Genomic DNA, 22,473 nt, shown 5'->3' on the forward strand with positions numbered 1-22,473 from the left:
CAGCAGCTGAGGGATTTCAGATGCGATAGCTGAGGCTGTGCTGCCCCTTGGAGGCACAGCACAAAGTTGCATAAGCACATGAGGAGAGAAAGGTTTAATTAGGGTGCTTTTAAATGATCTTGTTTTTTAGCTCTGCCTCCTCTCCACTCTTCTCCCCGAACACCCTGTGAATTGCCCAAAGGGCTGTATGTCTGAAGGCTCTTGATAAGGGTCTAAAAATCCCTGTGATGTAGCACTCCTTGCCCAGATTATATTCTGTGTGATGATACACTGGAGAAATAATTTTCCAGCTAAATGTTGGTATTTTAGAATCATTTTGTGCTTTTCATCCCTTTTTGCTAATATTTGACATCTGCTATTACTGTGAATATCTCAGCAACTATGGATGAACAGTGGTGGGATGGGAGGGTCAGGAGAAGGTTCAGGGAGTTGATATGATTATTGTCTGGCTCTGTGGAGTAGGTCTGGGGATTTCCCTGTAAATTTCCCCATTTCAGCAGTGTCAGTGGAGCTGTAAATCTGGCTTGTGAGCACTGCTGATAAACACCAGACCCGGAGCCATGGTGGGAGAAGTTGATGTCCTGCTTGCATGGCCCCAGTGTCAACACACTGAGACGAAGAAGCAGCTCACTTCTGCCCACTCAGGAACTTGGGGTCCTTTTAAAAACTCTCTCTGGGGGATGACCCAGCTAAAATACTATGTTTTTTGAGAAACAACAACACAAGGCTTCTTACGGGACTCCTCTTGTTTGACAGTTTGCCTATGAAATTTGGGCATCTGCTTTTGACCTTGCAAGTGAGAGTAATTTGAACTGGATGCTGACCTGGCAAGTAGTGAACCAGGAACTCTAGATGTGCATCAGGAATGTTTCAGTGCTTTTGTGAGATTTAAAATTATTCAAGACAGGATAATAAACCCCGAAAGGAGAAATGGTAACTTTAATGGAGTTGTTCTGGCCGTGTTAGCAGAGAGCCTGAGGCTCTAGGTGAGAGGTGGGAGTAGCACGACAGAAGTGCAGTCATAACAACAACTGAGCTGCCATTTGGAAGGGCTGTAGTGCAGGATCTCCCAGTTACTGAGGTCGAAGTTCATCTTCAATGAGCAGATCTCACAGCACAGCACTGCAGAATGGCACTGCAGCTGAAGGAAGTTGTAGGAAGAGTGGAGAAGCCAAGAGGTGTGTTTTCCTTCATCCCACTGAGACTTCACAATCCAGCCCTGGCAGAGCTTCTTTCCCTGGGAGAGGAAGAAGGCAGCAACATGATGGATCTAGCCACATTGCTTGAAGCCCAGGCTTGTCCCTGACTGAGCAAATTGGGGTTAAAACAGCCAACCTTCTGTTCCCTCCCAGAACTGATGTTCACCTGCATGAACTACTTGCTTGGACTTCGTGGAAATTTCAAATGCAAGTCCACTGAGGGCAGTAAATGCCAGATCGCAAGGAATTTGGCTTTGGTTCCAACAAAATAATTTTCCTGGGACATCCAGAGATGGTTCCTGACTTGCCCTGTACCATGTTTGACCTGATCTTTTTCTGTAGGAGAAAATACACATTTGGGAGCACAGCTGAGTTATGGTTTAGAGGGGAAACAGCCCTTTGCCTTCTACCCTAAGCTAAATTGTGCCTGAAAATGGAGAGTGACTTCTCCAATCTGACTTTACTTCTTTTCAAGCTTTTAGTTCAGCTTAGTGGAAAGAGGGTGTACTTTGCTGACCACTTGAAAAAGGAAAGAAAGTATAAAATCATTGCTTGGCTGCACAGTTTTCCTGAGTAAATGTCTATTTTTAGTCTCAAGTAAACAATGAACCGTGAGTGCATTCACAGAAATTAAAGGAGTGGATTTGGCTCCTTCAAACACATCAGTCCTTATTGGACAAACCTGACAGTTTCATTTCTTTATATCACATTATAAAATAAGAACTGGAATGTTAGTAAGTACGAATTACTACTTATACCAGTTATGAATTTGGACTTAAAACCACATTAAACCATCTGTCTAAGTACAAGGGGCACAGAAAGGTAATTTACAGGCAATTAGTCAGCCAGGTGGTTGTGTTTATAGCAGTATATCATGGTCCCATTTTCAGTTTGGGAACATAAATCTGCAAAACAGAAACCAGATATCCTGTTAGCATTCCTTAAAGAAATGTTCTTCACACTAAAAAAAAAAAACAAACCTGTGTAGTCATGATGTAACCATGCTTTGAGTATTTTCATAACCTGGTGGAATCTTGCTAAGGCTGATGAAGAAGAAACCTTCCACCCAACATGCCAACAACATGATTGGGATTTATAGCTGCAGGCTGGAGCACAAAATCTTCAGGGGCTGGAGGGAATGACAGAGAAATATCACTTGGAAGCAGCCTGAAGAGCAAGTCACAGCCTCCCTCCCTGAGGAACCCTCCCACACAGGAGTGTTTGTGCCTGTAGGAGCAGGGCTGAGCACCCACCTTGCACTGCTGCAAGTGTTCAGCCAGTCCAGAGCTGCTGGGCTTTCCAGGAGGAAAGTTACCAAGAAAAGATGAAAGGCAGCCAAGGAAGTCTTAGAAGGAAAGGACAATATACATACTAAAATTGGTACCTCTGTGTGTAACCCACATCCAAATACTCCAGGAACAACCTGAGTTAAAAGGCTGGGTTTTTAGTGATAGGTAATAGATGGCAAAGAGTACAACTCACCACTACTGGTCCTACTCAGCAAGGACAATGGTATTTTCTTTGCAATTTCATAACGTTTGCCATCTGAACATTTTGAGGCATTTCAAAACCTATGTTTCATAGTCTGGTGGTGGGAAAGTTCTTGCCAGCTTGCTGTGTCCTGTGGCCCAGCTGTGCCTAGTGCTCAGCAAACACCCCACAAAACCAGAGCCAGGGAACAGTGAAATATTGGTCAGCCATGTCCTCAACACAGCAGTGCTGCTAATGTAATGGATAGTAAAAATATACTAGTGGAAAAGGAGCTGCTATAATCAGTGGTTTTATTTTGTTTGGTTTTTTTGGTTTGGTGGGGTTTTTTTTTAATGTGGGAATTGTCCTCAGTACTAAATAGGAAGTTTTTTAAGGGTAGAGCAGGCTATGATGACCTTGGAAATTCAGATTATGCTACGTTAGGTATTGTGATCTGTTGGGTAGATAAAAATGGAGCCATCTCCATCCTGCCAGTAAGTGCAACAGATAAAGAGGGGAAAGGAGGGTATTTCTTTCCAAAGCCACCCTTAATCAGCAAAAAACAGCAGACAAAATTATCTTTGGTAGATGGGGATTTGTGCAGTATGGGTTACATTTATTATCTGGCAGGTTATAAGCTGTATTTTAATTTCCGGTATTTGCCTGCTACATCCGAAGGAACAATAAGAGCTGGATCCACTGCATGTCATTTATAAGTCTGTGCATGTCATTTATATGGTAATGGGGGAGTTCCCCCTCATCCCCAGTGATTTCTGCAAAATTCTGCATGCTGGTTCTCAGCATATTTAGCTTTCTCCAGCGTAAATTAAAATGCACATTCATGATCTTTGAACAAAGCGGGCAGGGATAATTGGTAATTTGAGCCTGTTCTGTACAATGCAATTCAAAGTAATAGTTATAATTTGCAGTTAATTAATCAGGGCTTTTTTCCCCTTAAAATTCTTAATTGCCTTTCTATGATATTGATTTTTAATAAGTTTTATTCCTACCAGTTTTAGAGACAATTATACAGGCAATTTCTTCTCACTGTTACTGCATGGCTCTGTGTGTGTTTATATGTATTTCCATATATTTGGGGATATTTTTTCAGAAATTTTTATATGCTGGCTTATGGGTAGGGTTTTGTCGGCTGAAATTAAAAAGTTGAAAATAATGGAATCAGTGTACGGCCAAGAGAAACAAGGTACAACAGGGAACAGAAAACTCAAATCAATACAATGAAATTTTTAAAGAATTTTAAATATCTGGGATTCCATTGCCACTATGAGCAGTCAGCCTCATCTGGTATTTAATTCACTATCCAATTAAAACTCTCTTTAGAAGACTCTAATTGTTGTAGCTTTAAAGTAAAACCAGCAATCATTAGAGACACAAACTTTGGAGTCTCCAAGGAAATTAAGATGGTCATAAATTCAAAAATAATAATCTTGGCAGATATAGATGTACGTGGGGGTGGTGCCTGTGATGGCAAATACGCCTTGGGCACCGAGCACCCCATGCCTGACCAAGCCCAGCCCCATCCAACCTGACCTTGAATGACCAGGGATGGGGCATCCACCACCTCTCTGGGCAACCCGTGCCAGTGTTTCACCACCCTCATTGTAAAAAACTTCTTTCATATATCTAATCTACCCTCCTTCAGTTTAAAACCATCACCCTTTGTCCTGTCACAACAGGCTCTCTAAAAAGCTTGTCCCCGTCTTTCTTAAAGGCTTCCTCCAAGTACTGAAAGGCTGCAAAAATTTCTGCCTGGAGCCTTCTCTTCTCCAGGCTGAAGAACCCCAGCTCTCAGCCTCCACAGCAGAGGTGCTCCAGCCCTCTGATCCTCTTCCCGGCCTCCTCTGGATCTACTGGAATTTCCCCACTGGGCATTCTGCGCACCAAACCCACGGGGGTTTATTTCCTATCTCACTTTTGGGAGTTTCTAGGCTGTCACTGACAGCTGGAGTTGCACAGACCTGGTTGGTGTCCCTGCCCCAGGGGCACAGATTTCCCTTTACTTTTGTCAGTAGATTTAGGGTTACTGCACACGAGTGAGTCTACAGCTCAAAAATATTGATAAAAGAAAGTATTTCCTGGTAGCAGGGATAAAAGAGATTTTGATGGGTGGACATTATCCTGCAGAGATGTTTGTCTTTTCTTTTTGCTTACCTGTGTCCAGAGTGGAGGACCTTTAAGACACACACCCAGGAAGAACAGAATTCTGCTCAACATGCAAGTGCCACAACTCTGATAAACACAGTCAAACCCCACTGATCCATCAGTGGCATAATCTGATTACATACCATTACCTTCATTAATAATAAATGTTCCTGTTATTTTATAAGAACATTTTTTTCTGAAATATTGCTGCAAGCTAATTTGAATTCTGTTTTTATCCAGCTCTCTTTCTTTTATTATTCCTTGGTGACTCTATTGATCTCAGTAGTTCCTCTGATTATTCCGTCCTGTAAAATCAGATTCATCCTCTGAGTCATTATTGATCTAAATCTCTCAGTTAGCCGGGTCCTGAGTCACAGTTCAAGTTGAAACCCCTGGGAATATTGCCATAACAGGGCAATATATACCCTGAGTGGTTTTTTAATGGCTGTTCAATTACTTCAGCAGTTTAAACCCAGTAAGGAATTAGGAGCTAAACCAAATTCAGTCAGTGTGCTCCAGTTCCCATTTCATGAAGCAGGACTGTATTTTGCAATATTAACTGACATTTATTAGCACTCAGACTAGGTGACTAGCAGGTGCTGCTCAGGGTGAATAAATCATGCAAGCAATTCACATGAAAGACAGCTTGTGCAAGTGCTGATAAAAATCCATGGGGTTGAAGAACCAAGTTCTTTAATAGCAATGTCAGGCTGTTCAGTCTTCTTATCTCTCATATTTCTTTATGAAATGTTAAAAGAGATTGCTTTTGGGCACTTGTGTTCTTGAACTATTGCAATCATCTAATGAATTTTTGATTCAGAGGGTTTTGTGATCACTAACTTTCTTGATATATCTGTAGCTATTGAAATGGATCCCCTGTGTCAAGGCTGGCTGTCCATCTTCCTCCTATCATAAACCCCACAGATTCGTTAAGAAGAACCTGTAACTTTTAATTTAAAGGAAAGGTGAAGTCGAAGCTACTTGAGCAGGTTTGAATAGAGTAATATTCAGCATATAATGAAAGCCTTGGTTTGTCTCACTGCATTGCGCAGATAAGCAAATTGCATTCCCAGCCATAGCAACCTTTTCAGTGGCACCAGAGGGGTAAGGAGCCCTACTTCACCTGGGCCGTGTGAATTCTCTCTGGTCTGGGCCCTTAGCAACTGAGAAGGTATGACAGGACCTTGCAGAGGGCGTTTACCCACGTCAGTGATCTACACTGCAAATTGCTCAGAGGATTTCTGCCAGGAAATGTTTCTACAGATTTAGTGCCTTCAGCTAACAGGCTTTCATGAAGACCTGACAACAGGCTGTGGGTTTAAGTTTGTGCCAGGTGATGGAAAAACACGTTGTTATTATACATTAGTGGCAGACAGCAGTTTGCCACTGCAGATGGGCTTCCTAGATACATTTGCTCTGTGGAGTGACTGCTGGAAACAAGAATAGCTGAGGATAGGATCTTTAATATTTCTATTTCGATATTCAGCCCCCATTTTCATTATTACACATGGACATCCTGACAGATCACAGACCTGCCGGTGTCTGCATGTCAGACTTGTCATCGTGGTCCAAAGATGGTTACTGACACTGAGACTGACTCACACAACCAAAGGACACCTACTAATTGTTAGGAGCTGTTATGAGCATTAATCATTGCTGCTTTTGAAAACTAAGGATTCCTAAGGATGGGGTACAGGTGACAAAAACCCAGAAGGACAGAGAAAGAAGCTTCTAAAAAGAGGAGAGAGACGATGTGGAGGCAACTCAACATTTTTCTGGTGTGTTTTTTTGGAAAGAGAACAGCTTTTATTGCAAATCAGGCCCCAAAAGACTGATGTGCCAACAGGATAGTATTGCTTCGTGTATGACACATGGTAACCCTGCCTGTCTGCTGTGATTGCTCTGGAGAGGTGCCAAACCTCGTGGGGAGTTGCTCATTGCTCCTGCTGGATACCCAGGGTCCATGTGAAACCTGAGGGACAGCTCCTCTCCATGGCTTTTTGCACCTCAAGTGAGATTTTCAGAGCTGAGTGCACTCAGTGTGTCACAGTGTGAAGGTGGCCTGGAGGAGACACTGAGCATTTTCAAATCGTTGAAGGCTTCCCTTATTTGTAAGAATACATCTCAGATGACATCTCACACTTGTGTGTATCTGTTTTGTTCAATGGTTGATTGGGGTTTTTTTCTAACAAATCTATTTGTAGGATTGAGGGAGATTTTAAATATTCATGATTTCTTCGTTATTACAGTCTGAGCTTGGCCTCCTGTGTGTGTTCTGTAGGGTCTGTAGAGGTGTACCTGAGGATAGGATCAGGCTGGTGTTCAATAAAACCAGCTTTTGAAGTCCCCAAGCACTCAAACAGTAAAGAAGGTCTGGCAGCTGCATGCCAATAACCTTATAAACAACACCCCTATTGCCCTGACTCATATGGCAAATACAGGATCCTTTAGTGTTGGAAACACAACAAATTAGAAGAATCAATGAATCAGGGAAAAAAAAAGCAAAACAAACCACAAACATTAAATTGACAATTTCTAAATAGGGTGAAATTAGTAGCCTCAGAAAATCTCTTCTGTCTGTCAGGAGCTTGATCCCATGTTAACATGATCTCATCCTGCTTCTTGGGGATTGGTATCCTAAAGGCTGTCCTAGAGCAGCACTGGTGGATATTTCTGGTAATTGGGACTGTGATGAGGAGTCCAGGCTGGAGTGGTCAGGATTTGGCCAGGCTAGCTGGCAGAGTTGCCTCTGATGTGTACACTCTGGCTTTTCTGGACACTGTTTGCTCTTCATTCCCATGTGTTCCCTCAGGGATCCTGGCCAGGTATTAGCAAGCATCCCACAGTGACTTGTCTGCTGCTGGAGCACTGCAGCTTGTGGTGCTGTCCCCCAGAGCCACCTCCATCTCACAGAAGTGAAGGTGGACCACAGCCCATTTGTGTCCACGTTTGGTGGGGTTTGCCTGTTTGCCAAGCCTGGGCTTGGCTCAGGCCACGCAGCAGCTCTGGGGCCCACGTTAGAGATGTGGAGGTAAGACATGACCTTGCTGACCACACAGAACACAGGAAGAGTGGTTGTCCCCAGTGCCCAGCATGAACCCCCTGCCTGAAATGAGCTTCTCTCCCAGCCCTCAGCATCTGGCAACAGGGAGGCAAAAGCACTGGCCAAACCCTTGCCTGCTGTCTCAACACGATGTTCTGCAGGAGCAAGGGGCTGCCAGACAGCCTGAGCAGAAAACTGTGTGTGTTCCAGCAATTAAACCAGACGACTAAGAGGAACTAATGATACTTGCATCCCACACCTTCCCTGTGCTTGAGGAGATGCAGAACTCCTGGCTGGGCTCCTTTCCCATGGATGAGGGGCTGCCACCTTCTCATGGCTGCTGAACACACGAGAGCTGCTCGCCCTCCACGATGAGATTTGGGATCAAGGATCTGGTGTTTATAAAGTGCTCTCTAAAGCAGGTCCTCAAGAATGCCACAAGAGCAAGTAATAGTCTATTCTTCCTAAGCTTGTTGCCTGTCAGTGGCAGAGGAGACTGTGTTCCAAGCAGGAATAAAGGGCCACAGGGATGACCATTGCAGCTTGTTTTTCTTAAGGATCTCTGGGAGCACTGCAGCTCATTTTTCTTAGGGATCTCTTGGAAAATAGCAGCTTGAGAAGGATTGTTGTTTGCATCCAGATTCACAGAATATTCTGAGCTGGAAGGGACCCACAAGGATCATCGAGTTGAACTCTTCATGGCCTAAATGGCCTGTACAGGGATCACACCCACACCCTTGGTGTTATAAGCACCATGCTCTGGCCAGCTGAGCTAATCTCAGGGTCAGGAACTGTTTAATTGGGCTGAACCCATAGTTTGCCCTCAGCCACATAAATTTTTATATTTTTCTATAAAAGGTTGTTGAATTGTTCAGTGGACCTGCAAAATTGCATTTTTTTTTTCCACCTGATTCAATTAAACAACTGTGAAAGAGGATTAATTGCTCTGAAATCAATAGTTCTGCAGGGCTGTTGCTGACATCAGCACAAAATAATGTCAACACAGGAAAATGGAGATTGGATATGGTAATCTAAAACAGTTTTATACTATTTGCATACACATAACTACTTTTTACACTCATTTTATACCTATTACAATGATTTAATGGAAGTCAGTGAAGGCCTACACTACAGCAACTGAGAGAAAAATTTGGTTGTATAGAATAAAAGGTCGTTTTCCACAGCCATTCCTGAAACACATGTCTGTAAAAGCCAATGGGAACAATGAGCTTTCCTTAACTGGCTAAAAATACTTGCTTTCACACTGTACAATAGTAATCGATTTGGACATGTGGTTGGTGCTTTGAGATGATGTAGTAATTGATTTTAAAACAGATGGCAGCTGTCAAATAAGCATTTGTATTTATTTGATGTTTCTATGAGAACCCTTGGGGTTTCACTATCTCAGTAGTCTTTGTTTTCTCCTTTCCTAGACCCTCTTGCTGTTCTCTGATCTCTCTTCCTCTCATGTTCTTTTGATGTGTCCTACTGACAATTTCTTTTGAGCTTTCTTTCCCAAAGTAAGCCATTCCCTTTATGTCAGGCTTTAATTTCATTTTGCTTAAAATTCCTTTTTATTAACAGTTTTAATAAAACAGCAAAGTATCCTCAGTACACCAAACACTTCATGATCTGAGCATCAGCTACAGTACATCACACAAACAGAACCATTGGCTACAGTCCCCAGAACAGCTGTGCTTTACCACAGCAATAAATAATACTGGTCCTGAGAGCTTTGGAATCTTAAACTGCTAATGCCTTCTAATTATTTTTCTATTCTTTTTTTAAGTGATCCAAAAGAGTTGCAGTGGTAAGAGTTGCAGACTGTCAGAGGACTTGTCTGTCCAAGCATCTTTGCTGTCTTGTTCAAGTCTCTGTTAACTCAACTAGAAAATTGCAAGTTATTTGTGTCTTCTAATAAGAAGGCCCAGGAAAAATATTTTTCTTCACTTGCAAATTATTTCTTTTTCTCAGTTTTTTTCTCCTGATACCATCTTTTTCCTTTGTTTGTCAACTTCAAAAATTGGAAGAAATCTCTAAGCTACCAATGGATTTCTCAGTCAGTCACTGGTGAAGGCTCCATCTTTTCCCAAAGAGCAGGCCAGAACTTTGCCATTTTCAGCAGAAAGTTAAAATTCACGAATATCACTCAGAATGGACAAAGGCTGCAGAATTAGTTGGATTTTTAGAAAAGCATGAAGAAATGCCCATAGCCATGGCATTTACATGTGCTTATTAGCAAAGAGGAACTCTAACAGTCTAGAGCTCTTTGCAAGGTTGGGAAGTGGATTTGTCATGGAAATGTCTTTAGAAATGCCCCAATAGCAGGTTATGGTTCAGGACATTAAAACCATCTCTGTGGATTTCCAAATGTGGTGCATACAACAGTTTTTTTCCAGAGCCTTCTGGTTGCCACTGAGATTGCACAAGATAAAGGCCTGGTGCTTTTCCCTGCATTGAGTCTATCAGGGAAGCCAGAGGTCTGAATGCACTTCACTGGGACTATTCAGTACTTAGATAGAGGTGGACATGATAATTAAAATGGTTGAGTTCTATGGCTAAAGGTGCTATACAAGTATTAAAAAGAATAGCCAAATCCACTAGTGAAGATTTTACAGGACTGGGGTGGATATTGTCCATGGAGGAATGAGCCAGAGGGCTTTTGGAGTCTCTTTGAGGCCCATTTCCTATGATTCCTTGAGAAGTTTGTTACCTCAGGTAAGATACAAGTCTCCCATTTCACTGCTCTTGCAAGTACTGCTGGAATTAAATTGCAGTTTGAAACAAGCAGGTGGCTGCTTAGCTTTATACACATGCTGGGCTAATTTTTGGTGACACACCTACTAGAAATGTCCACCCAACTTCTGATCCACTGTTCAGTCTTTCCAGGGATTACCCACATTGTATCATAGCTAAATGCTGCATCCAAGCTCAGATTCACCACAATTTGTTACTTGGCAGCTGAGAACCGAAGCAGGGGACTTCTCATTCTTCTCTCTTATGGTGAGCAGGAAAGCATCCATCAGGAAACACATCCTTCAGAAGAGATGGCATTCCCACTTCGGGCAGCCTGGTTCGCTCTGGATGCTGCTCAGGTCTTGATTCCAAAGACAGCCACCCATGTAATGCACTAAAGCATCAGCCTTGAATTCAGCTCAGGGAACATTCCTCTCCTCACACCTCTGTTACTGCCTCCAGTTTCTTCTCTCCTCCAGTGACACTGAAGTCTCTAAAATGGATATACACCCTGTTGTCACTGAATATACTCTGACCTGGGACTTCAAATGCTCCTCCTGAGGATCTGTTAATTTAGAAAAGTCTTTGTTTCACACAGCATTGAAATGATCATTCAGTTGGGCCTTATTCAGCTAGAAGGATTAAAATACACATCCTGTAATACTCCCTGAGCACAAACCCATCACTGGCTAACACATGTCCCCACTGCAGAGTCACTACTCATGAGCAGGGTCATCCAGCTGTTTTCAGAGTGGCTCATTACTGAATGTGCTGACTTGGAATAAGCACTGACTTGCCTCAGACCCTGTGCTTGAACCCAGCCAGCAGGTCTGAACAGCCTTTTTCAGCTAAGGGAACCGCACACTTTATTCTCACTATTTTTCAGGTTTGTATGCCCTGTTGGGGCTGGCAGGAAAAACTGTAGAGAAAGAAGGAGCACAGAGCCACCAGGATCTGACTGTGAGGAGCCTCAGCAGCTCACTCACAGCATCCTGACATCATGTCTCTGCATGCTCTGGGGAAGAGAGCAAAAGTTTTTTGATGAGTTACCACTTTATGCTTTTAGTCAGGAGGTCATGGTCTATATAGGTAGGGGGGCTTTGGTGTTTAAGGAGAGCCTGGTTTTTCATACACATGAGGCAGAGCCTGAACTAACTTTAGAAAGACCCAGCAATATTGAATGCAACTGATTTTCAGAGCATGTGCTAAATGCAAACACATAAGGAATAAACTGTCTCCAAGAACAAATTGTCTGCAAATCATTTTTTCTTTCAGCTGAAAGGACTTTCTGGTACTAATCTATTCTATATTCCATAAGAATATTCTCTGGTTTGCTAAACTAACTGATCTCTCTAACAACAGCAAGGTCCTGGCTTTGTTTCAAGGCAAAGGTTCACTCAATTAAATCTCATTAACAGAGGACCACAAAACCTGCACTAAAACCTTTCTGGATGTATGACCTTCAGCAGAACTGCTTCATTAAGTCTGAGATCCTGGAGAAAATGTTTGCTGAATAAAGTCATTCCTAATTAATGTTAAAATGTCAAGGATTCATCTGCCATCCATCTTTACTCCTTTTTCTTTATGCTCTTCATTATCTCTTTAATGGCCAACCAATATAAAAGTCAAAAGCAACATCTTTTAAATGTACATATAACAGGTGGGACAGGGCAGCAGAGCAAATTTGCCAGATGTGCTTTCCCATGAAACATTTCTAACTTCCCAAATATCTTTCCAAAACCTCATTTACATGCTGCCATTAAGCATTGATTAATTAATTTGTTATTTATGAAAACCATAAGTACTGAGGATTAATTTTCCCTTGCACCCTCTCTGATAGTACCTTGAGTTTTATTCCAAGCCATATGCAAGTCTTGATTAACAAAGTGTTTACTTGCCCTGTGATGAATATAATTGTCTATTCTCCAAGGATTGCTCATTCAATTTTTTTTTTTTTTTTAATTAAACCTTCTCTGGTGAGTTTCTGCTCATCAGACCAGAGGGACGTCCTAGTTGGACTGGGGGGGTCATCAGAGGGTGGTGTAAAAACCTGGTGGGTCTGAACTCAAAAAATCCTCATCTATTTTTCCAATGACCGGTGATGGCAGCAGATATTGGAGCTGCTTAGACCTGTGCAGCAGGACTTCATGGTGAACATTCTGCAGCCTCTTTAATTTTTATTCTCACATTAAAGTAATGGGACCCATCTTCCTGCCCATCAATCTGTACAGCATATGCAAGCCCTTCTGGTGGTTTAAATAGGAATGACTCACATGATATTAAGCCTCTTAATGAAAATGGATTACGTTATTGTCTTTCACAAAATGGGAGGTTTAAAAAAGCCAAGTTAATGTCTTCCAAATGTCAGTAACTGGAGACACTTTGGACCAAGAGTCAATTTTATAGCTTTTCTGCAAATCTGTAAGATGAGTTCATCTTTACAATGAAGGATATTAGATGATATGGAAAGTATTAGAAATTAGAAGTTATTTGAATTTGAATTTAATGAGAACTAGTATTAAAAGTAATTTCACATGATGGCAATATTGTTTTCTCCTTACATACCTGAACTCTGACATGTTTGCATTGACATCTTTCTAAGTACCTTTTCAATGGCAACTATGTTACTGAGATCTCAAAAATCGCAAAAGTCAGTGGTATAAAGGATCAGGCTCTAACCCTGGCTACTTATGGCAAATTGCCTTGCAAAAGCGATTTAAAATACGAAATAGGGATAAAAGTCAAGGTGGTATCCAAGGCATAGACTCTAAGGCCTGGTATCTTGTTCTGAAGCCTTTCATAAGTTACAGGAATTTGCTATATTTGTTTATTCCCAACTGGCAACAGAACTTAGGAATATTTAAATAGTTGCTGAAGCTCTTTCATGAGCACTGTTTGAATTGATTGGTACGTGTCTAGTCGGATGTTGTGAACTCTAATCATGTGCAGGACACACGGCAGGAGCAGCAGGGCCTTTTGTGCTGTCATGAATGTGCTTACTAATATGAATAATTTGATGTTTCTTCAGCAAAGGTAATTAAGCCTAATAACCTATAAATACAGAGTAATTGTTATCAATTGTGTTCATTTGTGTATATGGCATAATTTGATGAGTATTTTTGATTGATATTCCTGTGGCATCCTCCCTGTGCTGTGATTAGACTGGGATTTTCGTATCTGCTGTGTTTCATTTATTGCTAAATAGTAATTTACCTCTAATAGCCCTTTTTTTTTTCTGTCCTCTCTCTTTTTTTTTTTTTTTTTAATTAGAGGAGATCTTGAAGACTCACATTGCTCATTGGTGGTCTCCTGATGGTACCAGGTTGGCATATGCAACAATTAATGCCTCCAGAGTCCCCACCATGGAGATCCCGATATATACAGGCATCATTTACCCTACTGTTAAAACATATCATTATCCAAAGGTAAGGGGAAATAAAACAGTCAGTCCTGCTGTTCCGTTGAAATAAATAATTGTTTCTTTCCAGTAGACTCAGACAGGAGACTAATAATGCACGCTCACAGGCAATGAAAATAAACACATCCAGGGCAAGATCAGCTGTTCCCCAGTGAGGGTGGTCTCCATTACTCTTTAGCTGCATTTGTAAAATTGCAGTTTTCTGGTTCTATGAGAATTAGTAATTCTATATACAATGAAAATAAAATTTAAAAATCCTTGCTTTTTATGCACACAAAAGCAATTTTGCTTCCACGCTGGAATGGATGGAAGTTGGATGGTGTCTGAGAGTTTGTCTCCAGGATGGGATTGTTGGTGTCTGTGGGTTTGGAATTTCTATATTTCAATATTTGGATATGTTTATATTTAGATATATTTCTATATTTAGTTTTTATATTGATAGATAGATAGATAGATAGATAGATACACACATACATACATATATTCTTTATTTAGATATATTTTCTTCTGTATAGAAGGAAAATGTAGTATTTGGGCTTCCTTAGAGTATCCAGGATGGCCTTATGTCAGTGGAGTCGTTGGTTTTAGGGATTTGCTGTGCCTGAAAGACAGAAAAGACTTAAGAGCCAATCTCCCCTCGACTGCAGAGACCTGCAGTGGGTGCCCAGCACTGACACAGCTCTCCGCCAGCACAGACTCACTGCTGCTGTTATTGCTGTAATTTCCTGCTCTAAAGCAGTACAGGGGTGTCTGCTGCAGTCATCCCTTCTGGGTTTCTTGCTTTAAGCACTGATTGCCTAAGACCTCACATGCTGGTCCAAATTGAACCATAATTCAACAGGAGAGATACCCAGATATATGCAGGTTTTTTGAAATCACAATGGCTCAACCCTTTTCCTATAGTACAAACTGAATCAGTATTTTACTATATCAACCATCATCCTGTTAGAGAACCTTTTGTCAAAAGATGCAGGAAATAGCAATATAGTAGAATTTCTTACTAAGGGTAGAAGAGTCCTGAGTAAAATTGCCCCTTGTTTGTGCATACCAACCTCTCCACTCCTCTGCACCACATCCCCAGATTTGCAGTCTCCCTGTGAAAGACCACAGCACTGCAGTCCATATCCCCTTCAATGGGAGTGCTTTTTATAATCCATGGGGATATAATAATTCAAAACCATTCTGTGTTGTATATTATATGGTCATTTATTAATTTTTAAAATCTAGGTTGGAATGGAAAATCCAACTATTTCTTTGCATGTGATTGGTCTGAATGGACCCACTCATGACCTGGAAATGACTCCCCCGGATGATCAGAGGATGAGGTAGGTGCTTTCTCACCCTGGGATACTGGCCCAAGTTCCCTTGGGGTTTTAGATCAGAGTCTGACTTTTTTCAAGATCATTTTACAGTTTTTAACACCAGACCTTTCTCTGCTGCTATCAAAAAGTTTAATTTTGTGTGAATCTGCCTAATTTTTTTTCAAATTATTTGTCTTTTTATCTGTATTTTATAGAACATTATATTAAAACAGGTTTACAGTTAATAACTTTAAAATAACCTAAACCCATTTATGCAAAAGATGACGTGTGACCTGTGGCCAAACAAAATGGGCATTTGCCTTTCAAAAGTACAACTTCACCTGTGTACAGCAGGTGGGAATTCAGGATCACAGTATTCCCATCACAGTATCAGATTGGTGGCACCTGAAAAACATAATTTCTCTTTTGGTAGCATTCTCTTCAAACAGAGAAATTCAGAAAGGTTTTAATTACAGCAATAACTTCTGACTGCAGGATCCAAGTGTTGCTAATAAATTTGTTCTATGTGGTTATGGGTGGCTGTAATTTATTTGGTTGCAATCAATATTGCAAAATGATGCAAAATACATCATAATTAATTAGCTCCTGTATATTTAATCAAAACCACAACCATTGCCATCTCTAGGGATGATAGAAGTAGTGCTGTCAGAGAAATAGGGGTGCACTTTCATTATATGTATGTTTTCTGAAATGGGAGGATCAGTGTGATAAAATTTCATTGAAATAGGCAAGAGGGATGTACTGCACATTCAGTTACAGAAGGGAGTTTCAAGAAAGCAGGGGAAGCTGGTGATAAGGATCTTCCAGCAGACACATCCTATCTGAAGCATTTCAATGTGCTCAGTGCAGATGATATATGGACAGAGTGGCATTTTGTGTTCTTTTTATCTGGAGCAAAGTGATTTAGTACAATTAATAAAGCTGATGATAAAGTGAAGATATACCATGGCCTTTTTTCCTTCAAAATTGAAAGAAGACAGAAATTTTCCACAGAAATTGGATATTTTTCAGTTAAAAAAAAAGAAAAAAAAAAGAAAAAACAAAGCAAAGATGATGATGGGAAAACATATTTGGGGGTGAAATGCACAGTATCGATCGCTTGTTGTTTTTAAATTTCTTTCATTCTGAACATTTTTGTCAAGTTTTCTCCAATGCCATGCTTTTCTGTAAAAATAAAGAAAGTGAAAGGAAGGGGTTGAAACTGAAGGGGGCGGAAAGTAGTAGTATAACATTTAATGCCTGACAGGCATTTTTTATTTTGGTGAAAACCACTGGACCTCAAGAGTTTCATCAGCAGATGGTCAGAACTGGATCATGATGCAGCTTATTTCTTATATTTGCATCCCTGGTGACAAATTGAGGAATGATGTTATCTCCCTGGAGTGCAAAAATCATCCCTGGCCCTTGCATGGGCCAGAAGCAGACAAATAATGGAAAAAACTCAGACAACTCCAGTCTGGATCTGAGACAGGAGTTGTCTGTGCCCCAGGGACCATGGGCTGGAATGCTGCCTGTCCCTTGGCCTGTAATAAATCGCTGCCTGTTCTTTGTGGTGTTTGTGGCTTTGTTCCCATGGTCATACTGTAGGTATTCATATTGTAGAGTTGTTGGGGATGCCTGCCTCCAGGAATCAGCCACAGACAGCTGGGGCATGAACTGGGGTGCTGCACAATAACCAGTCTCAGATGATTGCAAACCAAACCAACAATGTCTTTACTGGGATGGCGAAATCCATTGCAAACTCAGGATGGCTCCACCCTCCCTGACAGGGCTCAGACAGGGTGTCCTTTCCCTTTTGCTCTGATGTGGATGTCTATAAACGCAGCGGTCGAGTATCTGCGGGTACAGATTTCGTTCTATGGAAGAAACAGGTTCTCCCTTAAATCAGCTCCATATAAAAAGGGACAGGTCAGGCAGAGAGGGCTTGGGAAATGCACTGACTTCCTGTGTTCTCCCCACTGGCTGCTTAACCAGTGCAGCTGCAGGAGCAGCAAATGTTTAAAATTAGCTGAGATGAATCACACCTTCTTGTCTCATTTTCCTGTGCAAAATGGGAGCCATAAAGCTTGGTTGTCCTATGGAAGAGATGTGAAGGGAAGTAAATGAAATTAAAGACTCCACACTACTCAGAAACTGGAATAATGACTATATGCAGTTATCTGTGGGCTGAGTTATCCATAGTCTTGATGGCTGGGAGAGGCTTCAGAGAGAAATTGAGACTCCATGCCCTTCTCTGGGGTTGTAGGGAGCACCTTGATACACCTAAAATAATAATTTAAAGTTCCTGATAAAGAACTGTGGCTCCTGTGTTCAAACAGTGAGAGGGATGTAAAAATGAATATATGTCCTTGAAACTTTAAATTGGATTTATGGAAAAAATGCTCCAAGCCACAATAAGTACTAAAATCAAGTTCCTTTTCTGGGGAGACTGAATCTGCTCAGTTCATTTTGGAGAGAAAGAAGAGACAGTTATACAGTTTAATTTTGCTGTGTTGTTTTTTTCCTCTTAGGGCCTATGCTGTTGCTGATAAAGAGTAAAATTACAATTTTATTTCAGGCTCTAAATTTTCAGACTGCTGTTGTCTCACCTGGGCATATCCTTTCCCCCAGTGCAGTAGATGTAAGCATTGAGGCCTTTTGTTCCTTTTTCCCCCAGCCAATTTCAGGCACTAAATATTACTGAAAAGCACAAAATCAATTTCCAACTTGTTCTTTTTCTAGACAAAAATCTTTGTGCTTTTGCCCTTTCTCTTCAGTACATGCAGGAGCTCTTGCCAGAACATGCAGGACTCTCCAGCGACACAGCACGTTATTTCCAATGAGAGCAACAATTCCTTATACATATTTTATAGCAAACAAATGAACTAATAAATTTTTTATAGACTGTATGCTGTAAAAAGTCGTATTGTGCTTTAAGGGTGTCTTGGCCCACATAGCCCAGCAGTTTATCATAACATCACCAGCTTTGACAGTTCAGCCGGAGTTGTGCCGTACAAATGAAGTGGTGGAGCCCTGAATTGCTGCAGAGGTGGATGTCTGGTAGCACCATGCCCTGGCTCTAATAAGGCAACCATCAGTGAATTTATTCCTGTATTTTCCAGCCCAGCCTAAGTGGTTGCACTCCTCACTATTGTACAGGACTTTTCCTGAAGATACCGATTACAGGACTGTGCCGCCCACACCCACGATTTACTCCAAGCATCATCACAACCTGAATATGTCCAGCAATAAGATGGTGCAGGGAGTGTGGGAGGGTGGTTTTGCTCATGCAAACTATCTCTGCTCATGTCTTTATGGCAACCAACTGCATCTGCTTTACAGAAACCTTGTGTCACTCCAAATTCTGTCCTTCTTACTATTTGTCTTTTACTGCAACACTCCTGGATACTTTGGTGTGTAGTTGGAATACTCAGAGGCCATCAACTTTTCGTAAGCATAAAGAACCCAACCATTGATAGTGATGGGTCTGAGTCAGCTCAGGTTAGTGCGCTCAGAATGAAAATAGGTTGCAATTTCTTTTCCACCTGTGCATAAGTTTGTAGCTCCAGGCAGTTCAATGCTTCTCGGAAGACAGAATAGCTTGAAAGACTCTTTATCTCTGTATTTGTCTCTTCTTTGAAAATAACTTCCAGAAGTGGCAGATAAAACACCTGCACAGCCCTAAAAATGTCATTTTTAGGGGTTGAAATCCATACATAAAGCAGCCTAGAGACATCAGGACACGATGTTCTTTAAAACCATCAGTCTCTCCTGAACTGTTTGCCTGCATCAGCCCCCGACTGCTCTGCCATGTGGCAGTTCATTAGGATGGCAGCATTGTGATTTGGTTTGTGCATGTCTGTGTTTGCAGGGACTACTACATCACCATGGTGAAATGGGCCACCAGCACCAAGGTGGCAGTGAACTGGCTGAACAGGGCCCAGAACGTGTCCATCCTGACGCTCTGTGACGCCACCACAGGGGTTTGCACCAAGGTAGGAGAGATTAGCGCAGCAGTCACTTGCCATCAGTGTTCATAACCCATGCAAGGAGAAAGTATTTAAGTTATTTTACATGATGAAAAGTCAGCTGGCACACATTAATTTAGGCAGACAGAATATAAACAGTGTTCACAATTTTTAATTCTTCTTCAACACCTAGAAATCCAAAAACATTCTGTGTGTGTGTGAGGGAGAGTGATTACCTGTCTTGAAATACCTGTATCCTCACACAAGCTCACACACCTCAACAGTTTGCAACCTAAATATCTTTGCAACATTCTAGCTGTGTTATATGTATTTAATGGCATTAAAACCAGCTCATGCTTATCTACACATGCCTTAATTGTAGTTAATTAATCCCTTCTATAAATGCACTAATACAAATGGTGTATTGATATAAAATCTGGATTAGCACATTCCATCATTTAAACTGGCATATGTTTCCACTGTATAAAATTGTTCTTATACATCCATCCCTTGAAAAAAATGATGCAATTCTGTGCATAGAGCATGGTGAGAATTTTTTTCTTAATAATTTTCATTTCAACCTTTATTTATTTCTTAAGAAGCTTTATTTCTTTGGGGAATAATGTATCTTGTGGATTTATGTGTTTTGTCTGTATGAGTAAAATGCTTTCTTGATCTAGTGAATGCTTATCCATCAGGGAGGAAAGTCAAGGAAAGCAGCCACTTCATTCCACTCCAGAAACAAATATTTGAACAGTTTCTTTGTATTTCTGAACAACCTTTCAACTACAATCTGACAGCTTCCTGCATCGATAGGCAAAATAGAATATGTGACAAGTATGGTATTAATGATCTTTTTGTGTTTCAGAAACATGAAGATGAGAGCGATGCCTGGCTGCACAGACAGGTATGAGTGATCTTCTCCTTGATGTCAAGGTTTTGGTAGGATTATTGTTTCATTGAGTTTTTCCCCAAAGAGAAAAACTGATTTCTGGCCCTGAGAGAGATACTTGGAAGATGGCACCTACACTGGTAGGTCCCACTGTTCTTAGCCTGGAATTTACTTGTATTTAAAAGAGATGAAAGGCTGATGTTGGTAGAAGACCACTCACTGGCAGTGTCTGTAGAGGACTCATCAGCCTCAGAGGCAATCCTTCATACCCTACCCTCATGCTGATGATGATTTAAACACTGTGGTGGTTGTTTTCTGGTCATTTTATTAAGAGGATCTGTGTCCATTCAGGGACAAAATCATGCAGATAGACTGTTAAGACAGTTAAATATCATATGTAACACTTGCCCAGGAGTCAGTTTGTAACCTCAGATTACATTAAGTTGTTCTTGAGAGAGAAGCTGTGATCTCAATTCAGCCACAATACTAAACTGTTTCTCTAGCCTTGTGTGAATGCCAGACAGGGAGCAGCATGTCCCATAATATCTTGTATTGTATGTTTTTCCAAGTCCAGGATTAAAGCATTTCAAATTCTTGCCACAGCTTGTTCAGAGGAGCCAAGAACCTGTAGAAATGACACTACATCCATTCACAGCAAGAACAATGCTCTCCTGTGTTCCAGTGGCTGTCCTGCAGCAATGGGCTACGTGTGATGCAGATGAAAATCGATTGTATATGGGGAAATAGATTTTGTGCTCCAAGCATTTCAAATAATCTTGTGCTGATATCGAGTAAAAATGATGCTGAAATAGTCTTTACATTCATAAGGACCATATTGGCTTGAGTAGGAAACAAAAGCTTTAAAGACAAGCCAAATCAAGGGAAAATTAAATTGCCTGGATATTGTATATTTAAAAAAACAAAACAAAACAAAAAAAAAAACCCCAGGATTTATTTATTTTATAAGTTTGAGGACAGTAGTAATCCTTTAGTTGCTATGTACTGCAGTATAGTAGAAGTTGTGGTTTATAATATTAATGCAGTACAGTGGAACTTGTGTTTTTACACTGCTCTGGTTATTTAGTCACCTACCACGTGGACAGGCATTAAAAGATGGTTCTTTATCCTCAATATCTGAAGTAAATGGTCTGTCAGTCCCTAATGGGCCTGCTCTAGGGAAATACATTTTGTTTTACTACATCTCCAAAAAGCATATACTTAGTTTGAGAGCACATACTTAGTTTGATGTTAGAGAAGGATGTTCATTACAGCCAAATGAGTCAGACATCTCAGTGCTAAACTAAAATAACATTTTCTATGGACTTTGGAGACATTTCATAGCACCCTTCAAAAGCTTTTGCACGAGTCTGAAGAATTATATAGCTCTTTTGCCTCTATTTCTGACAACAAAATTACTTAAAATTCTAGTTTTGACTGAATATGATTACTGGGATAATTGTATTTTCTATATTTGCCTTTTATTCTATGACACATTAATCTAGATAACTGGAAAGGTATTTTCATGGCGTGTGTGTCTGACTATGAGGATGATTTGAAAATGTTAAATGCTAGTTTGGGTATACTAACCTCTTCCAGAAGGAGATGAATTGCATACCAGGCAGCTGCTGAAGGAGCTCAGGAGTGTGGCTCAGCTCGGGATGATGACTCCTTGGTTGAGACATTTTAATATAAGTATTTGCAAATGAGCCAGGTGCTCTGTCCCCTCTGGAGACAGCCAGGGTGGTGGCAGTGGGGTCACACAGCCAAGGGACCCTGGGCAGGGTTCAGCCCACCACAAAGACCTTCTTTGACAAGTGTCCCAATTTTAAATCATTAAGACCAAGGAATCCAGCTGCTTGCCTCATTCTTTAAAATACTCCTTCAAAATTCTCCGTGTGCATGGTTTGAAAAGCACACATAGGTTTTGCCTTTTTCCCAGGAATTTAAGTGCATCCTGGAATTAGGGACAAACTTCACAGTTGACTGGGGGAAGGAGACGAGGAGAAGATCCTCACCAGGGACGTGAGGAAGTCTCCAAGGATGACAGGGTTGACTTTTTTCAGCTTTCTGAAATCCTGGGAGTTCTGAGATAAAGCATACAAGGCATGAATTTGAATTTTGTTGTTGTAGTAGTTTGATGACTCCGTGGCATTTAGCAGTCTGTCTACAGAAGGTCATAGTAAACAATTTCATGTTTCCTTCTGGGCTTCAGTTAGTGAATACATTTTATGCAAGTCCAAAATCTTTAGAGAGCCTCTCTCCAACACAGGCAAAGAGAAATAA

General features: G+C 41.0%; 1 protein-coding gene across 5 annotated transcripts in view; it reads left to right on the forward strand.

Annotated features, from left to right (window-relative positions):
• Positions 1-22,473, forward strand: part of DPP6 (dipeptidyl peptidase like 6) — a 540,763-nt gene that overhangs the window by 472,401 nt on the left and 45,889 nt on the right. For all 5 annotated transcript variants that reach the window (XM_032098969.1, XM_032098980.1, XM_032098952.1 and 2 more), the window contains exons 9-12: positions 13,882-14,036; positions 15,257-15,354; positions 19,202-19,325; positions 20,167-20,205. In XM_032098969.1, the coding sequence (XP_031954860.1) occupies positions 13,882-14,036; positions 15,257-15,354; positions 19,202-19,325; positions 20,167-20,205 (416 nt within the window). The remainder of the gene's footprint in view (positions 1-13,881; positions 14,037-15,256; positions 15,355-19,201; positions 19,326-20,166; positions 20,206-22,473) is intronic.

The sequence above is a fragment of the Corvus moneduloides genome, chromosome 1 (genome assembly GCF_009650955.1).
Source record: "Corvus moneduloides isolate bCorMon1 chromosome 1, bCorMon1.pri, whole genome shotgun sequence".
Classification (NCBI taxonomy): Eukaryota; Metazoa; Chordata; class Aves; order Passeriformes; family Corvidae; genus Corvus; species Corvus moneduloides.